The following is a 15,861-nucleotide window of genomic DNA, read 5'->3' as shown; positions in this document are numbered from 1 at the left end:
TGTGGGATCTGTAGCTCCAGAGAGTTTCCAAACCCTTTTGCTATAACACTTTGATTTTTCTAGTGAAGTCTTTAGTTTCCTCTGATTATGCTTCATAACTTAGTACATATTTTGCTGAAGGTCCTCAGGCAAGTAATACAGCGACATAATGGACAGAACTATATTTCCAAATGCTGCCGCACAGTTTTTAATGGGATGGATTTGAAAGTGTCCTGCAGAAGCTGCAGAACAAATGCAAGGGCACGTTCCAGGTGATGATCAGAGCAGCCACCAAACCACTGCAGGCCACCGCAGACTGTGTGGCTGAGCACCTTATTTGCATGCTGAGGATACCACTTAAGGCCATATCTTTTTTTTTTTTTTTTTAAGTTCACTCAGTTTGCACAGTTCCTGGTGCTTTATATTAAAACCCAGTGTCTCGAGACAAAAGCAATGCAGATGCAGAGTTTCAAGATGTAGTGCAGATGGCTATTTCGAGCCACGGTGTGTGGAAGCTTATTCATCTGTGACAACCTTTTTCACTTCCTGCAGAGCACCCCACAAGGACTTGTGAGATCAGGAACTGATTACAGGCAGGCAGCGAGAGATGTGCATGATAGGGTATGAAGTCAGCAATCTCCTATGCACTTGCAGCTCCAGACAGCACCAGCTCAAACTTCCAGACTCCTTAGCAGCACGTTCCTTTAAATCTTTCTGTTTGCTATAATTTGAGTCTCTAGAGAAGGATGCTGGTGGACAGCCAGTTGACTGCTCACGTCGATGGGTAAGTTTGCAGTAGATCAAGAGAATTCTTTGAAAGTAGCTGTAAACACTAAGGAAGTGGTTGCTTGCACTTTTTCAAAATATTTTAGCTGCTTGTAAGTTCAAGGAAATCATCGTGTTCTGTTGAATGCAAAAACACACTTCTTTTTTCTTTGTGTGTTCGCAGCAGCAGGTAGATGGAGGGATGTATGAAGCATCCTGAGTAGGGATGAATGAGCCTCTTTGAAAGAAGAAAGTGTCTTCCAGGATTTTCCCAGCTTTTTGAACCTAACTTTTAAGCTTGGAAATTGTCACATTTTGTTTAGGCTCAGACGTGAAAAGGGCATACATTTTGAGGGGATGGTTTTTTCTTCTGAGGATTCCAGATTAACACTGTAAAATCAAGCTTTGTAGATGCTAAAACGCTTTCAGGATATTTTTCAGTACAAGGATGGAGTGTGAGCTCAAGCCTGTTAGAGAGCTCATCATGCCCTTCATGAACTCCGATTTCTGAAGGAAGAGGCAAGGAACAGAAATTACTGCATAAATCATCTGTGCACGGAATCGATCGTGTCCTCATTTGGTTTAACCTAGTAAAGTTGCTGAGAGATCTGCTTTAGTAGGGAAGCTGGAACTGTGCGTGACTCATGAAGAGACTTTTGGCTAATCCCACTATTTGAGGACATTGAATAGCTTAGTGAAACACGTTTTGGACAACTACATTTTCAGCCCATTCTGTGTGAACCAACTGTGTTTCACAGAGCAGCTGCGATAACCTCTGACTAATTGGCTTTTCAGAAGGTTACCTGCTGAGAGCATCTGCCATGACATCCATTCTCCCAGAAATGTTTCATCTCAAAATTGTCTGATACAGGCTACGGAGCCCTGCATCGCAAGCAAGAAGTGAGTTTTCTCTTTAGTCAGAATATAGGGAAAAGGATTTGCCCAACCTTGTTGAATGTTCATCATCTGTCTTGAAGCACCGAGCATCCTTTTCAAACCCGGATGTCCCCCAGCTGAGCTCCTTAGAATCTCAATATAAAATAGAGGATAGGAATTAAAATACGTCAGCATCAAGTGACAGGAGAGACGTCTGCTCTGGCTTTTGAAGGCCACCCGGAAGCCTTCCTTAAGACGAGATCCAGATTGTGAAGCTGTGAGCGAGCCAGGATCCGGCGTCCCCACGTGCTCGCGATGGCTGTTGCGGCGTTCACGCTGCGCTAGCGGCGTCCCACGCTGAGCCCTGCTGGGGCAGGCTGTGTGCAGGCTGCGTGCCAGCTGCCTCCTGGAAGCCCTGGTTTGGACCTGGGGCTGCTCGGGGTGAGCAGCGTAGAAATTACGCCCAGGAGTTTATTGCATGTAAAGTCATTCTCCTCCATATATCTCATACGAGAATATTTGTTCAGTGGCATGTTTATGGACTGATGTTAAAACTATACACAGGTAGATTTAGGGCACCTGGTTATGGGAGCGTGTTGTCCAGAAAAAGAAGTGTTTTCAAAAAAAGAAACCCTGAGTTCACATTTGCAGAAATAGCATTTCACGTGTCAGCTGCTGTTTGTTTTAAAGGCTCTGCTCCTGGAGTCTTGTGATGATACATCTCTGTCCCTGGCCGTTTGAACAAAACCATCTTGTTTCATGGTTGGGGGTGAAAATGAAAAATCTGTCATAACGGTATCCTAAAAAAGAGTAGAGCTGATGGGAAAGCAACATGTATTTTTAATTCCATGCTTTTGCAGCCATTATAATTATTTAGCATGGCCTTATTAATGGCCAATTTTACTTACTAATTTTAAATGCTTGGGATTAGGATTGCTGTGTTTGAAGCTCTAGATGCTTCTGCTATGCTCATAGATCCACCTTTGTTGTCTGCTCCAAAACTAAAATGTTGGTTTCCTGCTTGGCAAGCAAACTCAAAAATCAAAAGCTGGAAGAGACTTCTTTCCTCTTCCCTCTTGGCATTTTCCTACCATATTGACACTGCAGTTGACAAACAACATTAAATAACCTTCAAGCCTGTGTCAGCTTCCAGGTCTTAGTAATGAGGGGAAAATCAGACCAGCACATGAATAGTTGGGAATAAAAACAAAATTGTCAGGCTGATCAAAAATCATCCACGTCCCTGCTTTCCCTTTTGGCTGCTGGGTGTTGCGTTCAGTCCATTGATTAATGTGTCACTGCTTAGCATCATTTTAATACGGGCTGCGAGGCTGCGGCACAGCACCCAGGCAGCTTGCTGTCTTCCTGCAGCCCGGAGGCTTGTCCTGCTGTCTGTACAACACAGGGCTGCCCTGCCAGGAGGGGGAGGAGGGCAGAGAGGTGGGCACAGCAGGCTGGAGGGCTCTGCTTTGCCACCTCCTCCGTGCTGGCTCCAGCTAGGACAACTGTGCACACCCTGGGGTAACCTTTCATCTCTGGCACTGTTGACTCCGCTTATCAGGGACTGGTTAGGTAATAAGGATGTGTAGCAATAGCTGCTTTTACCTAGAGAATAAAAGATGAGAGATTCCTCCCACTCAGCCCAGAACAGAAAGAGGAAGATTTCAGGATGAAATGAAACCAAACTCAGTGTCAAGTGTCCTGGGGCAAATGATTGCAGTGGGGAACCATCCTCTTCTTGGCACAGCTCACCCTCAGCTGCATTTCCCAGCCCATGGTAATCCTCGTTCCTCCTCCTGTCACGGTGGTTGATCAGGATCAGCAGCTCCCCAAGTATTTTTTGGTGTGTTTTTTTTTTTTTCACATTAACTTCCATCAGCCTCATAGAGACACCTCATGCTCACACACCTCAGTGGTTATAATTCAGTAAGAAAGATAAAGGTAAATCTACAAATGGGCTGGCAACCGTTTCCTTTTGCCATTGTATGAAATTCTTCAAAGCTAGTAGTATCTCTAATTATTATGTAGCAAGATGCAACAAGTCTGCAGTAATCTGCAGAATATTGGAACGTCTCAAGTGATGTTAGAAGCATGAAGTGAGATACCCGTGACCTTTCTAACACAGGAAAAATACTAGTAGAAGTAGCTGAATGCAGTTTTTCACCAATCTGAAAGGAATAGTTGGTATATGGATGTTGGAAATAGGCATTTTTCACAATAATGCCATGTTTGAAATGTCCTGACCTTAGAAATGTAGTATAAAATTAGTTCTAGTAGAGAAGAAACATAGCAAACGAAACAGATGCTTGTTTTCTTTATCAGGATTCCTCAATTACAAAAAAAAAAAAAAAAAAAAAGACAAATAGTGATACTGCTAGGTTGAGCTGAATTAACGTGTTTAAAATGAATGAAAAAGATGTCCCTTTTTCATTTAGAAAGAAATCACAGGTGCTCAAAAATGAAATACATCTGTGGCTCTGAAATGATTGGAGTCCTTCTACAGCAGCTTCTCGAAAATGTCATGTGAGATTAGATCTGTATGCAGTTGAGTTGGTAAGCATACAAACCCCATGCAAAAAGCAGTTGTCATTCCAAGAGCTTGCAGTCTAAGGCAATGTTTTCAAATATGGCTGCTCATTTGTGAAGCCTTTTTAGAAGATCTTACTTTCCAAAAGCACTGGGTGCATGATCCTTAGTAAACCAGGATCCTTAGAGGAGTCTCTATCTGGACACCAAAAATGATAGGTTACAAGGGGGAGTAAGTGCTCCTGCATTCCTGGCCTCAAAAGATGAAGTGAGAAGAGAGGAGAGGTGCTAAATCACTACTAAGTCCTTGCTTTCGTATAAGTTCAGAGCTTAACAGACTGCTTTTCCCTTGGTCAGTGTCACTGCTTGTATCCAGACTGGCTCTGTTTGGTGTCCCACATGGCTTGAGATGGTTGCTGTCACGTGGCGCTGTGGACAGATCAGTCCCTGATTCTTCTTGCTCATGGGTTTCTCACGGGCCAGCTGACTCAGTTCAAACTTAAGCACAAGTACAGACCCATGGTTTAGACAAAGTGGATGGTGGAAATTCCAGCACGAGTGTAATCTTGAAGCCTGATCTGATACTGTTAGCCAGTTCACCCATTTAATTTTAGTCCTGTAACTGTGGATAGGCAAGGTATTTTCATTTGCTTGGGCGAGCTTTTCAGGTTTCCCCTTCCTTGCAGCAGGTGTGCTATTTAACCTCAAAAAAGTCTCGTTTCTCCTTTATGAGACAAGTACATCTCTGGCAATGCTACACAGAAGTGAGATAGCCTCCAGTTCACCTGGAATCCAGCATTTTTGAGGTTAGGTACCAATTTCCCTCTCTCCACATTTAAAACGTCCCCCCAGGTTTCTCCTTTATCTTCACACCTGCTTAATATCACCGCTGTGTCCTTTTCTGTCCTGGGGGATGCAGTCAGTTATCTGTCTAGACCAAAGGTCCCTGGATCGAAACCTTCCTGACAGTTCTTTCGTGGAATAAAACAGTTGCTGGGTCCCAAATGTGCATCTTTCTTGGGCCACTTTTGACATGGTCATATTATGGAGTCGATGACAGTAGATGCTAGTGCGATCATCACCCTAGAGAACCTGGAGAATAAAAACAGTGCAGCTGTGAAAACAAAAATGAAAACTAGCACCATAATTGGGTGAATGTGCCCACATAAGAAAGGAAATAGCTAGGGGACTGGGTTTTATTGTTCCTCTATTTAATAGGCCATATTTAAACTGAGGAACAAAGTGCTTATGGCAGGGTCTGTTGTTGTTGTTGTTGTTTTATATCTCACTCAGTACTCTTCCAGAACCTGATGGTTTAGCATCCCACCCTTTCCTCACTCGATCAGACCTCCATTTCCATAGCTGCAAGGGTTTGGGGGTGGGAGAGGCAAATACGGGCAAACTTGACGGGCTGGCAGAGCCCGTGAGTCCACACCCCGTAGAGAAGAGCCCTCCAGGCATGATTTTGAAGGGGTGAAGAGTAGAAGGCTACTGCCAGCCTGAGTTCCAGTTGACGTGTATACTGCCTTGGCAGCATCAGCATCCCATTAGCTTCTCAAATTGGAATCTGGCCAAAAAAAAAAAAAACAAAGATCCGTCTCGCTCCACACATACGGACATGTACGTTCATGCACGAGGAAGGACATCAACTGGAGAGGGTGCAAAGCACACCCTGATGAGGGCTGTCCCAGCACTGCCCTCGGGGTTCCCAAACTGCAATAGCAATATGTGAGATGTATTAAACACGATCTGTAAAACTGGGGGTGCTGAGGGCTCTGTGAGAAACAAAGCTGTGTCCAGAGCAGGCCTGTTGAAGTAACACAGGCGCTCGTCTCTGCATGGCTCCCTGCCTCCAGAGACCAGTGTAGGCCTGTGAGCAATTTGTGTGCGTTTTGGTGGCTAAATACTGAATAAATGAATGCGTTTCAGTGGGAGCTGGCCTGCAGAGGCACTCGTTTCCTGTTTACAAGGGCACAACAGGGAACACAAATCCCCATCCGAAATTTTATGATCACACAATAACTTAGGTTGGGAGGGACCTTTGGAGATCCTTCAATCCAACCCTGCTCAAAACGGGGCTGAGGTAGGTTGCTCAGGGCCTTCTCGGGTTGAGTGGTGAATATCTTCCGTAGGTGGAGGTTGCACAACCTCATCGGGGAACTTGTTCCAAAATTTGGCTATCCTCACTGGGCAAAATTTTTCCTTGTATCTACGTGGAATATCTCCTGTTGCATCTTGTGTCCATTACCTCTCGTCTTTTTGCTGTGCATCCCAAAGAAGACTTTTAGCAGGGATAGAGAAACCTTCTGCAATTCCCCAGTTATCTTAAGGAGTGCGAAGCAGAGAAGGAAGCGTGTGATCTGTTTTCACATCTCACGTGCAGCAGTGGCCAACTGTTATTGTCTTGGCTAGCAGAAATGGTGAGGGAACATCAGCCCCTACCTTGGCATTTGGAGGAGCCTTTCCAGGATTTGGCTATCAAGCCCTCAGTAAGTTAATGCAAGCCCAGCCAAGTCCTAAACTCTCTGGGACTCCGACTAGAGGAAGAGTGAGCAGTGCTTTAAGATGAAGCAATAAAATTCAAGTAGCATTTATCAAATCAGACAAATGATTGCTGTTCTGTGCTTTATATTTATCTAAGGAATTGATTAAGCACTGAAGTTTTTGGTTGATGAGTAAAACTGATTAAAGAAACTGCCAGGGTCACAATATATGTTCTAGGAGTAGTTTGTCTTTACATTATAAATGCATTTGCTCAGCACAAACTTGACTTTTTATTTTAGTTGAAATATATGGTAATTCCTTTGCTCTGTTCTGTACTACTCACTGTCTGGTTTTGGTTTTCTGTTTTGTTTCTTGCAGCCCCAGCAGAGAGCTCTCCGTAAACATTTCCAGCCTCTAAAGCTGCTGTCCTGCCACTTGATATGAAAGTGAACTTTCCTTTGTGAAACAAACATAATAAATGGCACTGCCAAGAGGTGACCATGGGGGACTGAAGGCAAACTTGAAGTGAAAGCAGCCCGCTCAAGATGGTGCATTCTGGGAAGAGCTGGTTTGCTGCGGAGTAAAGATGTGGTGCATAATATCCAGTGCTAATTTGTTCAAAATGGTCATTGACAGACCTTTAGCTGGAAAATTTCTTCCAGTTTTCATCACTGTGCATAACTTTGAGTTCCCTGTAGGGGACTGTCTATGCCCTTCACTAGAAGTCCTGTTTTAGCATGGCAACTACTGGATTCTTTTATTATGTATGCAGATGGCATGATGTTTTAGGAAAAACTTACGGCAATTCTCCAATCTCAGTGGATATGTTCACAATATTACACCCCTGATAGGAATGTAAACGTCTTGTATATGTTAGTTTTGCAGTCTAATGGTATTCTGTTAAATGATATCAGCACTTCATACGTGCTTTCCACACAGAAATAGCACAGCCCATATATATATAAAGGTCTTTTTAAAATACTGAGGATACGTTTCAGTCTTTGTGCTGAGACTGCATCCAAACTGAAGTCCACTACTAGCATACCTTCACTGATTCACAGTAGATTGTGTAGATAGATTTGCACGTGGCAGAAGTGTGACATTTTATTGAGACTTACAGAATGGCTGTCACAGAGGTAGCCAAGAACAGGGTAGGTTGAACGAGCTGTAGGACACTGTGTCTGCTCTCCCTCCCACCCACCAGATGTCAAAGGTTCTCGTTTCTAGCTTGCCAATGAGTTTTCTTACTCAGTGAGGGAGAGGAAAGGGAGAGCACCTTTCTCAGAGATGTGTCTGACCCTGGGTTTGGTCTACAATAAAAACAGAACAAACTGGAAGAATTCAGGTTCTTTATGCTGGCGGCCATTTACGTTTTGGGAAGGACTGGGGAATCACAGTCCAAACCAAACTCTCTGGAAAAGGTAAAGTGTAAGACTACACTTCTAAGGAGCAAGACACTCCCTCTGGAGAGGGCAGACTTCTTTGTTAACTTTTTCCACTTTCTATCCAAAACAGTACTTTGGTAGGAAATAGGAATAAGCAAATGGTTCTAATAAGCCTTTCAATATACTGTAGCAGGCTCAAGACTGTTGCATTCAATCTGAGCATTGTTTTTTGTTCAGTCTCTGAATGGCTGGCCTCATCACTGGCTGTATCACAGCTGGCTGTGGTACTGTTTTTTCCATGGGGACTTAGTGGAATTAACGTCTGTCCCTAACATCAGGACCTTCCTGACATATTCTTTATAATGAACTGATGTCATCGGCGTACGGAGGAGGCTTACCTATTTGTTCCTTCTTTCTTTAAAATCAAAGGTAGCTTTTTGTGTATTTAAAGACCATCATTCTCTCCAGCCTGATAGACAGGTACTGTAGAGTTGCCATTAGTGTGTATGCCAGACTGTGGGTGAGATGCCATAGGGGTTTGAAGATGCAGTGACCGAGAGAAGGTGCAACTATATCAAGGCCAAGGGACGTTTTTAGAGTAGGTTCCTGTGTTATAATATTTAGCTACTGTACAGTCCATTGCTAGAGAATGCAAGGTCAACCACTGAGGGTGCCTGTACAACCAAGAGATAAATGTATTTAGGGTGTAATTTTTTTCAGATGGGTGCGGGCTTTGGTTACGGCTCTCCACCCATCTCAGATTCAGCATGCTGAATGCTTCTTTACTATTCAATCCAGAAGGAAAATATTTTTATTGATGGCCAAGATTTTCAGAAGCTGCTAGTGATTTCTAATGGTTTGGGTCTTTCCATGGGTTTTCAATGGAGCTCCCAAAATTATAAAGCAGTGAGCTTTATATTTCTTTCTGAAAATCCTGGCGCCTAATTTTAAATTAATTGGTGTACAAGTTCTCCTTAAGGCATAAGAATCTTTGCCAATAGCAGCATTTGCACTTTTTAGAGCTTTTCGTAGCATTGCAGGTTGGAATCTGATCCTTATTAAGAGAAGTGGCCGTGAGCCTTGCGGAATTCCATTGTAAGCTTCAGTAAATTTTACAGCTCTTTCTGCTACAGATTTTAAAAATGCACTCTGGCAACTGACATCAATTTCATGTTGGTACAGCAATTAAAAAAGAAACAACTTGGATATAAATTATTTTTAAAAGGAGAATGCTATGCTTCTGCAGTAGGGATTCTCTTATTATATTACATCCAATGAAACAAATCTGTAATAATATGAATGATAAAAGAAGTGCTTATCTTTAAAAAAAGAAGAGTGTTATCTTAAAAGGGCGTATGAGACAAAGTTGAGTTAGGCAAAGAGCCACTAGAAGCATTTTTTGTATCAATGTTAGTTTTGAACATCTTCCAGTGTATGGGCATGAATTTAGATGTGTGCACTTCTCCTGTTAAAACAGTTTGTTTTAAAAGCTTCCCAGGATTTTAGCTACGGTGATCTAGAAAAGCAGTGTTATAGGCCCTGAGAAATGTGAAAACAAAGTCCAGACCCTTTGTGTAGCCAAACTCAGTGAGAACTCTGCTGTAGGTGCCCATCAGACAAAGCTCGTTGGACGGTGGTGTAGGTCTCCATCCTACAGACAGCCTGTGCATGTGGATAACTCCAAATGTGAGCAAGAATAGTTCCCCCGAGCCCCGCAACACTCCTCACGTGTCTAACTGTCTGAAGGAGCCATAAGGAAATAACTGTACTTTTTGGCTTGTATTTAACTATTCATCATGTTTGGATTTATTTTTTTTTTTAATCGCTGTTATTCTCCCAGAGTAGGCCATGCTTCCTCAGGGATATTTATGAAATTGTTCTGCATCTACTGAACAACTATCTGGATCCCAGCGTACTCTTCTGAAAAGTTTTTAATATAAATAAACATGTGGGAGAAATTTTTTGTTATTATGAATGGGGGCAGGTACTGTGTTCTCGGAAAGGCTATTGAGTGCAGACAATCAAGTCTATTGCATTTTTTATGCTGAACACCTTATTAATAGCAGACACATCCGCTTTTGCCTGGGTCGCAAGAACGGTTCTGTGGAAAGAATGCTTTATCTCTAGTCAATAAATCATTTATGTCGAGAGTGCCAAAGACCAAGTCAACATGAAAGGGAGTGAATAAGTTATTCCGGCCAAGGAAGTGAATTTAAATACGCTCAGAGCCATTAGTTCTGTGCAAAAGAGCTGGAGACTAATGCTATTTTAATAAAACAGCAATTATCAGCCCTGTGGAGATAGATATATTCACAAAGGCCAGTGCTCCCATTACGCTGATCGCTGGTTATTAGCTCCGAAACACGGGTGGCTCCCTGTGGTCAGGGCGCTGCTCCTGGCCGCGGACCTGCAGCCTTGCTGCCCCTGGGTGCCCATCCCAGCCACTTCTTGCCCGCTGTCTTTGTGCAGGGAAGGATGATGCAGCACCAGCCCCAACAAGAAACCCGGACGGAGACTCAGCCGTCCTCAGTGCTTCAAATTGTGTGAAGGCCAACACCAGAAACAGGAGGAATTGCTCACCCAAAAAAAAAAACGTGCTGCGGCTGAAAACATCCTTTGCACTGTTTCGTTCCCGGTTTGTTTGTTTTTTACATCTGCATGGCTTTCTCTGCCTGAATACCCCGTCATTTATTCTGTTAAGAAGCTTCAGGAGGGAAGTCTGCAACAGCTCTGCGAGCTCTTTGGCTTTGCCAACCCATCTGCATCGCCGTGCCCTGGTGGTGGGTTCATGCCTGGCTGCCTGCTTCTGTTACTCGACAGCCAGACCGAAAGCAGCTGCAGTGTCGTTAAGGAAATCAAACCATTAAAAATGACAAAATTCTTTTTTTGGTTTGTTCCGAATTTTCAGAAGACCTCAGGGCAGGCCCCCAGCAGACCTGCATTGGCACCGCTCCATCGCAGCCTCCGTAGATTTGTTGATTAATGCCAGCTGTGGAGCCCGTCCTGGGGTGATTTTTTTGCTATGACTAAAACTGACCTCCCTCCACCCTTCATGAAGCCACAAGATCTCAATTATTCAAAATTGTTTCAGGCAAGCAAGGTAAAAACCTGCATTTTTCACCCCGGTCCCCTTTTAACAAATAACATCTCTGCAATCTGAATCTCCTTGAAAGGCCCTGCTACAAGACTGTGGCGTGATTGACCCTGGTATAAATAGACTGGTCAATAAGATTTTAATTTAAAAAGAAAAGGCCCTCTGTTATAATTAAAATTGATGGTTGGGGGCGGGGGGGGGGGGAGTATTACCAGCATTACCTGCAATCTCCGATGGTAAAATTCAGGAAAGCACTCTGCAGTGCAAAAAAAAGCCACCAACGTAATGTATGGGTGATTAGGCAGGCTCATGAGTATAAATCAGCAAGCAAGCAAGTAAATGTTTGATGAGGAAAGCCAAAATGTATGGGAAGTCAGTGGCCAGTAGGTTAGGGCTAGTAAGACCAAACACTTTACATGCATCCTAATAAATACAGTCGTGGCAAAGCAGAGTCTGACGTGAGATACGGCATGGTGATTACTCACAGAACATGCAAAAAACAACAAAAATTCTTGTTTTGTGTTTGAAAGCAGTAGAATGAGGGAGTCAGATCGCACATTAAGATGTAATTCCTCCTACTCCATCAGTAATTATGGGTAATATTAAGCAACAACTATCCAAACATATTCTTAAATTTGCAGAACCAGATAAGTGAATCCAAAAGTGTAGGAAAACTTACCTAGGGTTTATCAGAACTCAAAAGCACAAAAGAAGCTTTAAATCACACACACACACACACACAAAACAATAATTGAAAAGAATGAGTGACCCGACCCAGAAAACTATAGGCTCATTAGCTTCCTATTTTCCTATTTTCCTTTTGGAAAGTCACGGAAAGGTTGATATGACACAATCATTGAAGCAATTAAAAATTGATAAACCCCTCCAAATGATTATTTATAGAAATGTATTGTGTCACATAAACTTACTATCATTTTCTCGTGATATCAAAGGTTTGTTGATAAAAGAAAACCTCTGCTGATGCACAATACGTGGCCTCATATAGGTCATTTGATTCTGATAGAGAATAAAATAGCACTATGCAAAATCAGTATAGCCCATATTAAGTGGATTAAAGTCGATTACATGCTAGATCACGAAAAATGGCTGTAAATATGAAATTATCATCAGCAAGACTATTTCTAATGAGCTCCTCCCAAAGTATGTTCTATTTTCAATATTCCTCCAAGGGAAATAGAAAGTTACTGGTGGCAACATCAAGAGATCACCAAAGAAAGGTGCATGGTACGGAATGATGATGAACCTGGAGTACTGCAAATGCAGAAATCCACGGGAGGAGAAGGAGAGTCACACCTTGGGGCATCTGGAATAGGATAGCTGTGAAGGTCTGGTAAATAATCCGTTCAATATCAACCCCACAGATGCACTTGCCAGCTGGGAAAATGTAATCTCGAAGGAAGAAAGTCAGTAGGACTTGGAGGAGGTTGAGGATCTGGCAACAGTGACACTGTAATGGAGCCAGTTTGTGCCCATCTTTCAAAAAGCATATTGACAACTCGGAAAGATTATTTTCTAAAGCTCCCAGTGTCATTCAAGGGCAGGAAAACAGGTCTTATTATAGTGCCAGACTAATGAAGCTCAAGCTATTAATTTATCAGAGACAATTTGAAGAGGTGACTTGATCTGTCTGCAATCACAATCTGCTACCTGTGTGGGGAAGCGCTGTCTGAAGGCAGGTAGCTCTTTTTTTTGGAGGGAAAGGGAGTGATGTGCTCTACTGGTTGGGAACCGATTTCAGGCTAGAAATTAAGTGCAAATGCTCGACAGGGAGGATAATTACCCATAGAGACAACTTACTTAGTTACCTGGCACGTTCTCCATCACATAAAGTCTTTAAATATATGCAGAGTATTTTTCTAAGTCAATAAGCTCTACCTCAAACAGGAATTTAGGCTCAGTTCAGCAGTCACTGGATGAGGTTATTAGGTGTGTGTTGTGCAAGAGATTAGGCTAGATCATCAGATGCAAACTTCTGAATTAAAATCTCTTAAAGTTTCCGATATTACATGAAGGCAGGCCCACCTATATTCATTTTTTTCACACAAAATTGACTTGAACAAAGAGCCCTGAGCTAAACTGAGCTTGCCAGCATTTGGTAGGAGCTGCATTAGATCTCCTCGCAGTTGCAAGGTTGTTCTGCCTGTAATTAAGGGAAGAGAACTGGACAAGAAAGGACAACAAAAACCCTTGAGCACACAGAATAAGCCCGACGTCTTTCATTAATAACAGCCTGGGACAAAATCACGCACTCAAGCGATCGGTGTGAGCAAGGAATGGGAGCCATGGCTTTGTCTCTTAACCAAGGAGGCGGCATTGTGGTGGCAAAAAGCAGCTTTTCCTGTGTTCAACAACGAGTAGAGAAGCCGAAGTGCTGATTGAGAATTACATCGTGTTGCTTTGCAGCTGGGCGAGGTGCGTGAGTTCCTTGCTTCAAAGCCAGCAAACTGTGCCTGCTCTCCCGACGGGCCCCGCTGGAGCCGGTTAATGAAGGCCTGGAAGTGAAACGACTTCGGTGGGACAACCCCAAGTAATAAGAGCTGGTTGCAGTTGGCGGTTTTGAATATTGCACCTTGGAAATAAGCAAAGGAGTGCTCGGGTTCTGACTCAGGTCTCACAAAGCTGCTGCCGGTAGGTACAAGGCAAGCATGAAGCCAAGAGCCACCTTCCAGAGTTGTGCTGTGGAAAATGGCACGAAATAGGATGCATGTTTTAAAGAGTAAACAGTTCGCGCAGGCAAAAGAAACCATAAAAGCAACACTTACTGCAAATTGGTATTGAATCAATATCACGAAGCTGAGACGAGAAGGGAGCTGGCTACAGACAGAGCTAAGAAGATAAAGATCTTCGGGGATTCTCGCTCTAATCCAGTGTGAAATCCTAAGAAAATGAGTTTGGGCTAGATTTATTGTTTAAAGATCACCGGTACATGCTGGCTGCCCGTCAAATGAGCTCCGTGGAGTCACTGGTTATGTGCACGGTGGCACGAGTGTCCCCTTGCAGCGGGGACGGACAGACAGCCCCCGGAGGCATGGCCGAGGTCAGGCTGGGCGGGGAAGGAAGCTGATCTTGCAGATGGCTGTATCATGTCCGCTTCTTCCGTAAAAGTGGGATTTCAGGCATTATTATAACACGTCCAGGCTTAGTCAGAATGAAATGAAAAGCTCCTTTCGGATTTGAATTCCAAATATATCTAAATACATTTGCTGAAAAGAAAAAAAAAAAAGTCCTCTGTAGCTGTTGTTACATCTCTAATCATATTACTTCTATTAAGCACTTGCCTTGAATTCATCTATTTAATATCATGTCACCAAATTAAATAGCGATATACAGTTGTTTTTTTTAAAGCAGGGAGATCAATATTGCAGCAAAACTGCATGTAAGCAATAAAAAGCTGCGCAGAGAAAAAAAAAATCTGCCCATCAGATGCCTAGGGGACTTGTTTGTTTTGTTTTGTTTATTGAGAGCTCGGTTTTACATCCAGACAGAGGTTTGCCCTACTGCAGCAGGCTCTGGCCTCAAGACTAGTCCAAACAAACGCTTGGATCCCTCTTACTGCTTCGTCCACATTCCTTGTGTGCAGGAGGCTCCTTCTCTGCCTTGCTCCTGAGAGAGGCAGAGAAGAGGCTGAGTGGCCTCCAGCGCAGTGGAGAAGCCACGGAGGGATATGAGCTTCCAGACTATGCAAAGCATCTCAGCCTGAGACACAGATCTCATCCTTCTCCCCGCTAAGCTCAGCTCCGCGGATGGAGGAGAGGAACCCAGAGCCCTGCACCAGGCTGTCCTGGGGCTGTGGCAGGTGGTAGGCAGACGGACGGACAGACAGACAGATCCCCTTGCAGGGAAAGCATCCTCGGGGCCAGGGAAGCTCACTGCCTTCAGAGGTCACTTCAGTCTGCTGGGCTTCCCCTACAATAATGATGAACTGCACAGGGCAAGAACCTAAAAATGTGAACTACCAGCATTTAAATCATGGAATGAGAGGGCGGCTGGGGTTGCAAGGGACTTTTAGAGATCATCACATCACCTATCCCCACCCCCAGCTGCCATGGGCAGGGGCATCTTTCACTGGGTCAGGTTGCTCAAAGCCACCTGGCAGGGGCTGCAGAGGTGCGGGGTTGGGATGCGCTTGGCTTTGTCCTCAGTTTCTTGTAGGGATTGAGATATACGGACCTGCCTCACAGTTATTCCTTTTCCACATCTAAGCATGGGTAAGATGAGGGTGATAGCTGCCTGACTCCGATCCGTCTCACGCTGTGTCAGACAGAAAAGTGGCCTCCAGCTTCGGGTTCCTCCATTCTGGGGAGCTGAATTTAAGGTTGATTGAACCTGTCCTTGAGGAGGGCAGCTAATTTACGGGTGGAGCTGTAGCCACATCTGCGTTGTCTCCAAAGGCTGCCCCAAATCCGTGGCCTGCATGCAGCTGGGGATGGACACGAGCTGCGGGAACCGAGGGGGAGGCTGGGGTCGAGCTCCTGGGGTTGAGTTCCTGGGAAATACGCCGGGGTGAGCCAGGAAAGTGCTGAGGAGCCTGGTGCAGAAAGGGACGAGTGCGGTGCCCTGGCCATGCTGCGTGGGCAGAAGGGTCCCACAGCCTCACAGGCTGTGTCTGAGACAGCTGCCCTTGGGTTCAGTTCTGAGTTACACTCACCAGGGAAATACTCTAAGGCCGTAACCTCCTTTTGATGTTAACTTGGTTGAAAATCTAGGAGAATGCCAGCACTCGAGTGGTTA

At 44.1% G+C, this 15,861-nt stretch overlaps 1 protein-coding gene across 2 annotated transcripts in view; it reads left to right on the top strand.

The window, feature by feature from the left end:
- Nucleotides 1-7,503, top strand: part of SAMD12 (sterile alpha motif domain containing 12) — a 163,920-nt gene extending 156,417 nt beyond the window's left edge. The window contains exons 5-6 of one of the 2 annotated variants that reach the window (XR_005816719.1): nt 532-763; nt 7,009-7,503. Coding sequence is in view for 1 of the 2 variants with exons in the window: in XM_040546938.1 (XP_040402872.1) it covers nt 7,009-7,031 (23 nt within the window). In the remaining variant the exon portion in view is untranslated. The remainder of the gene's footprint in view (nt 1-531; nt 764-7,008) is intronic. The other variant, XM_040546938.1, reaches the window with a different exon arrangement.
- Nucleotides 7,504-15,861: the final 8,358 nt, after the last annotated feature.

The sequence above is a fragment of the Cygnus olor genome, chromosome 2 (genome assembly GCF_009769625.2).
Source record: "Cygnus olor isolate bCygOlo1 chromosome 2, bCygOlo1.pri.v2, whole genome shotgun sequence".
NCBI classification, from domain to species: Eukaryota; Metazoa; Chordata; class Aves; order Anseriformes; family Anatidae; genus Cygnus; species Cygnus olor.
This window is presented reverse-complemented; position numbering and strand designations above follow the sequence as displayed.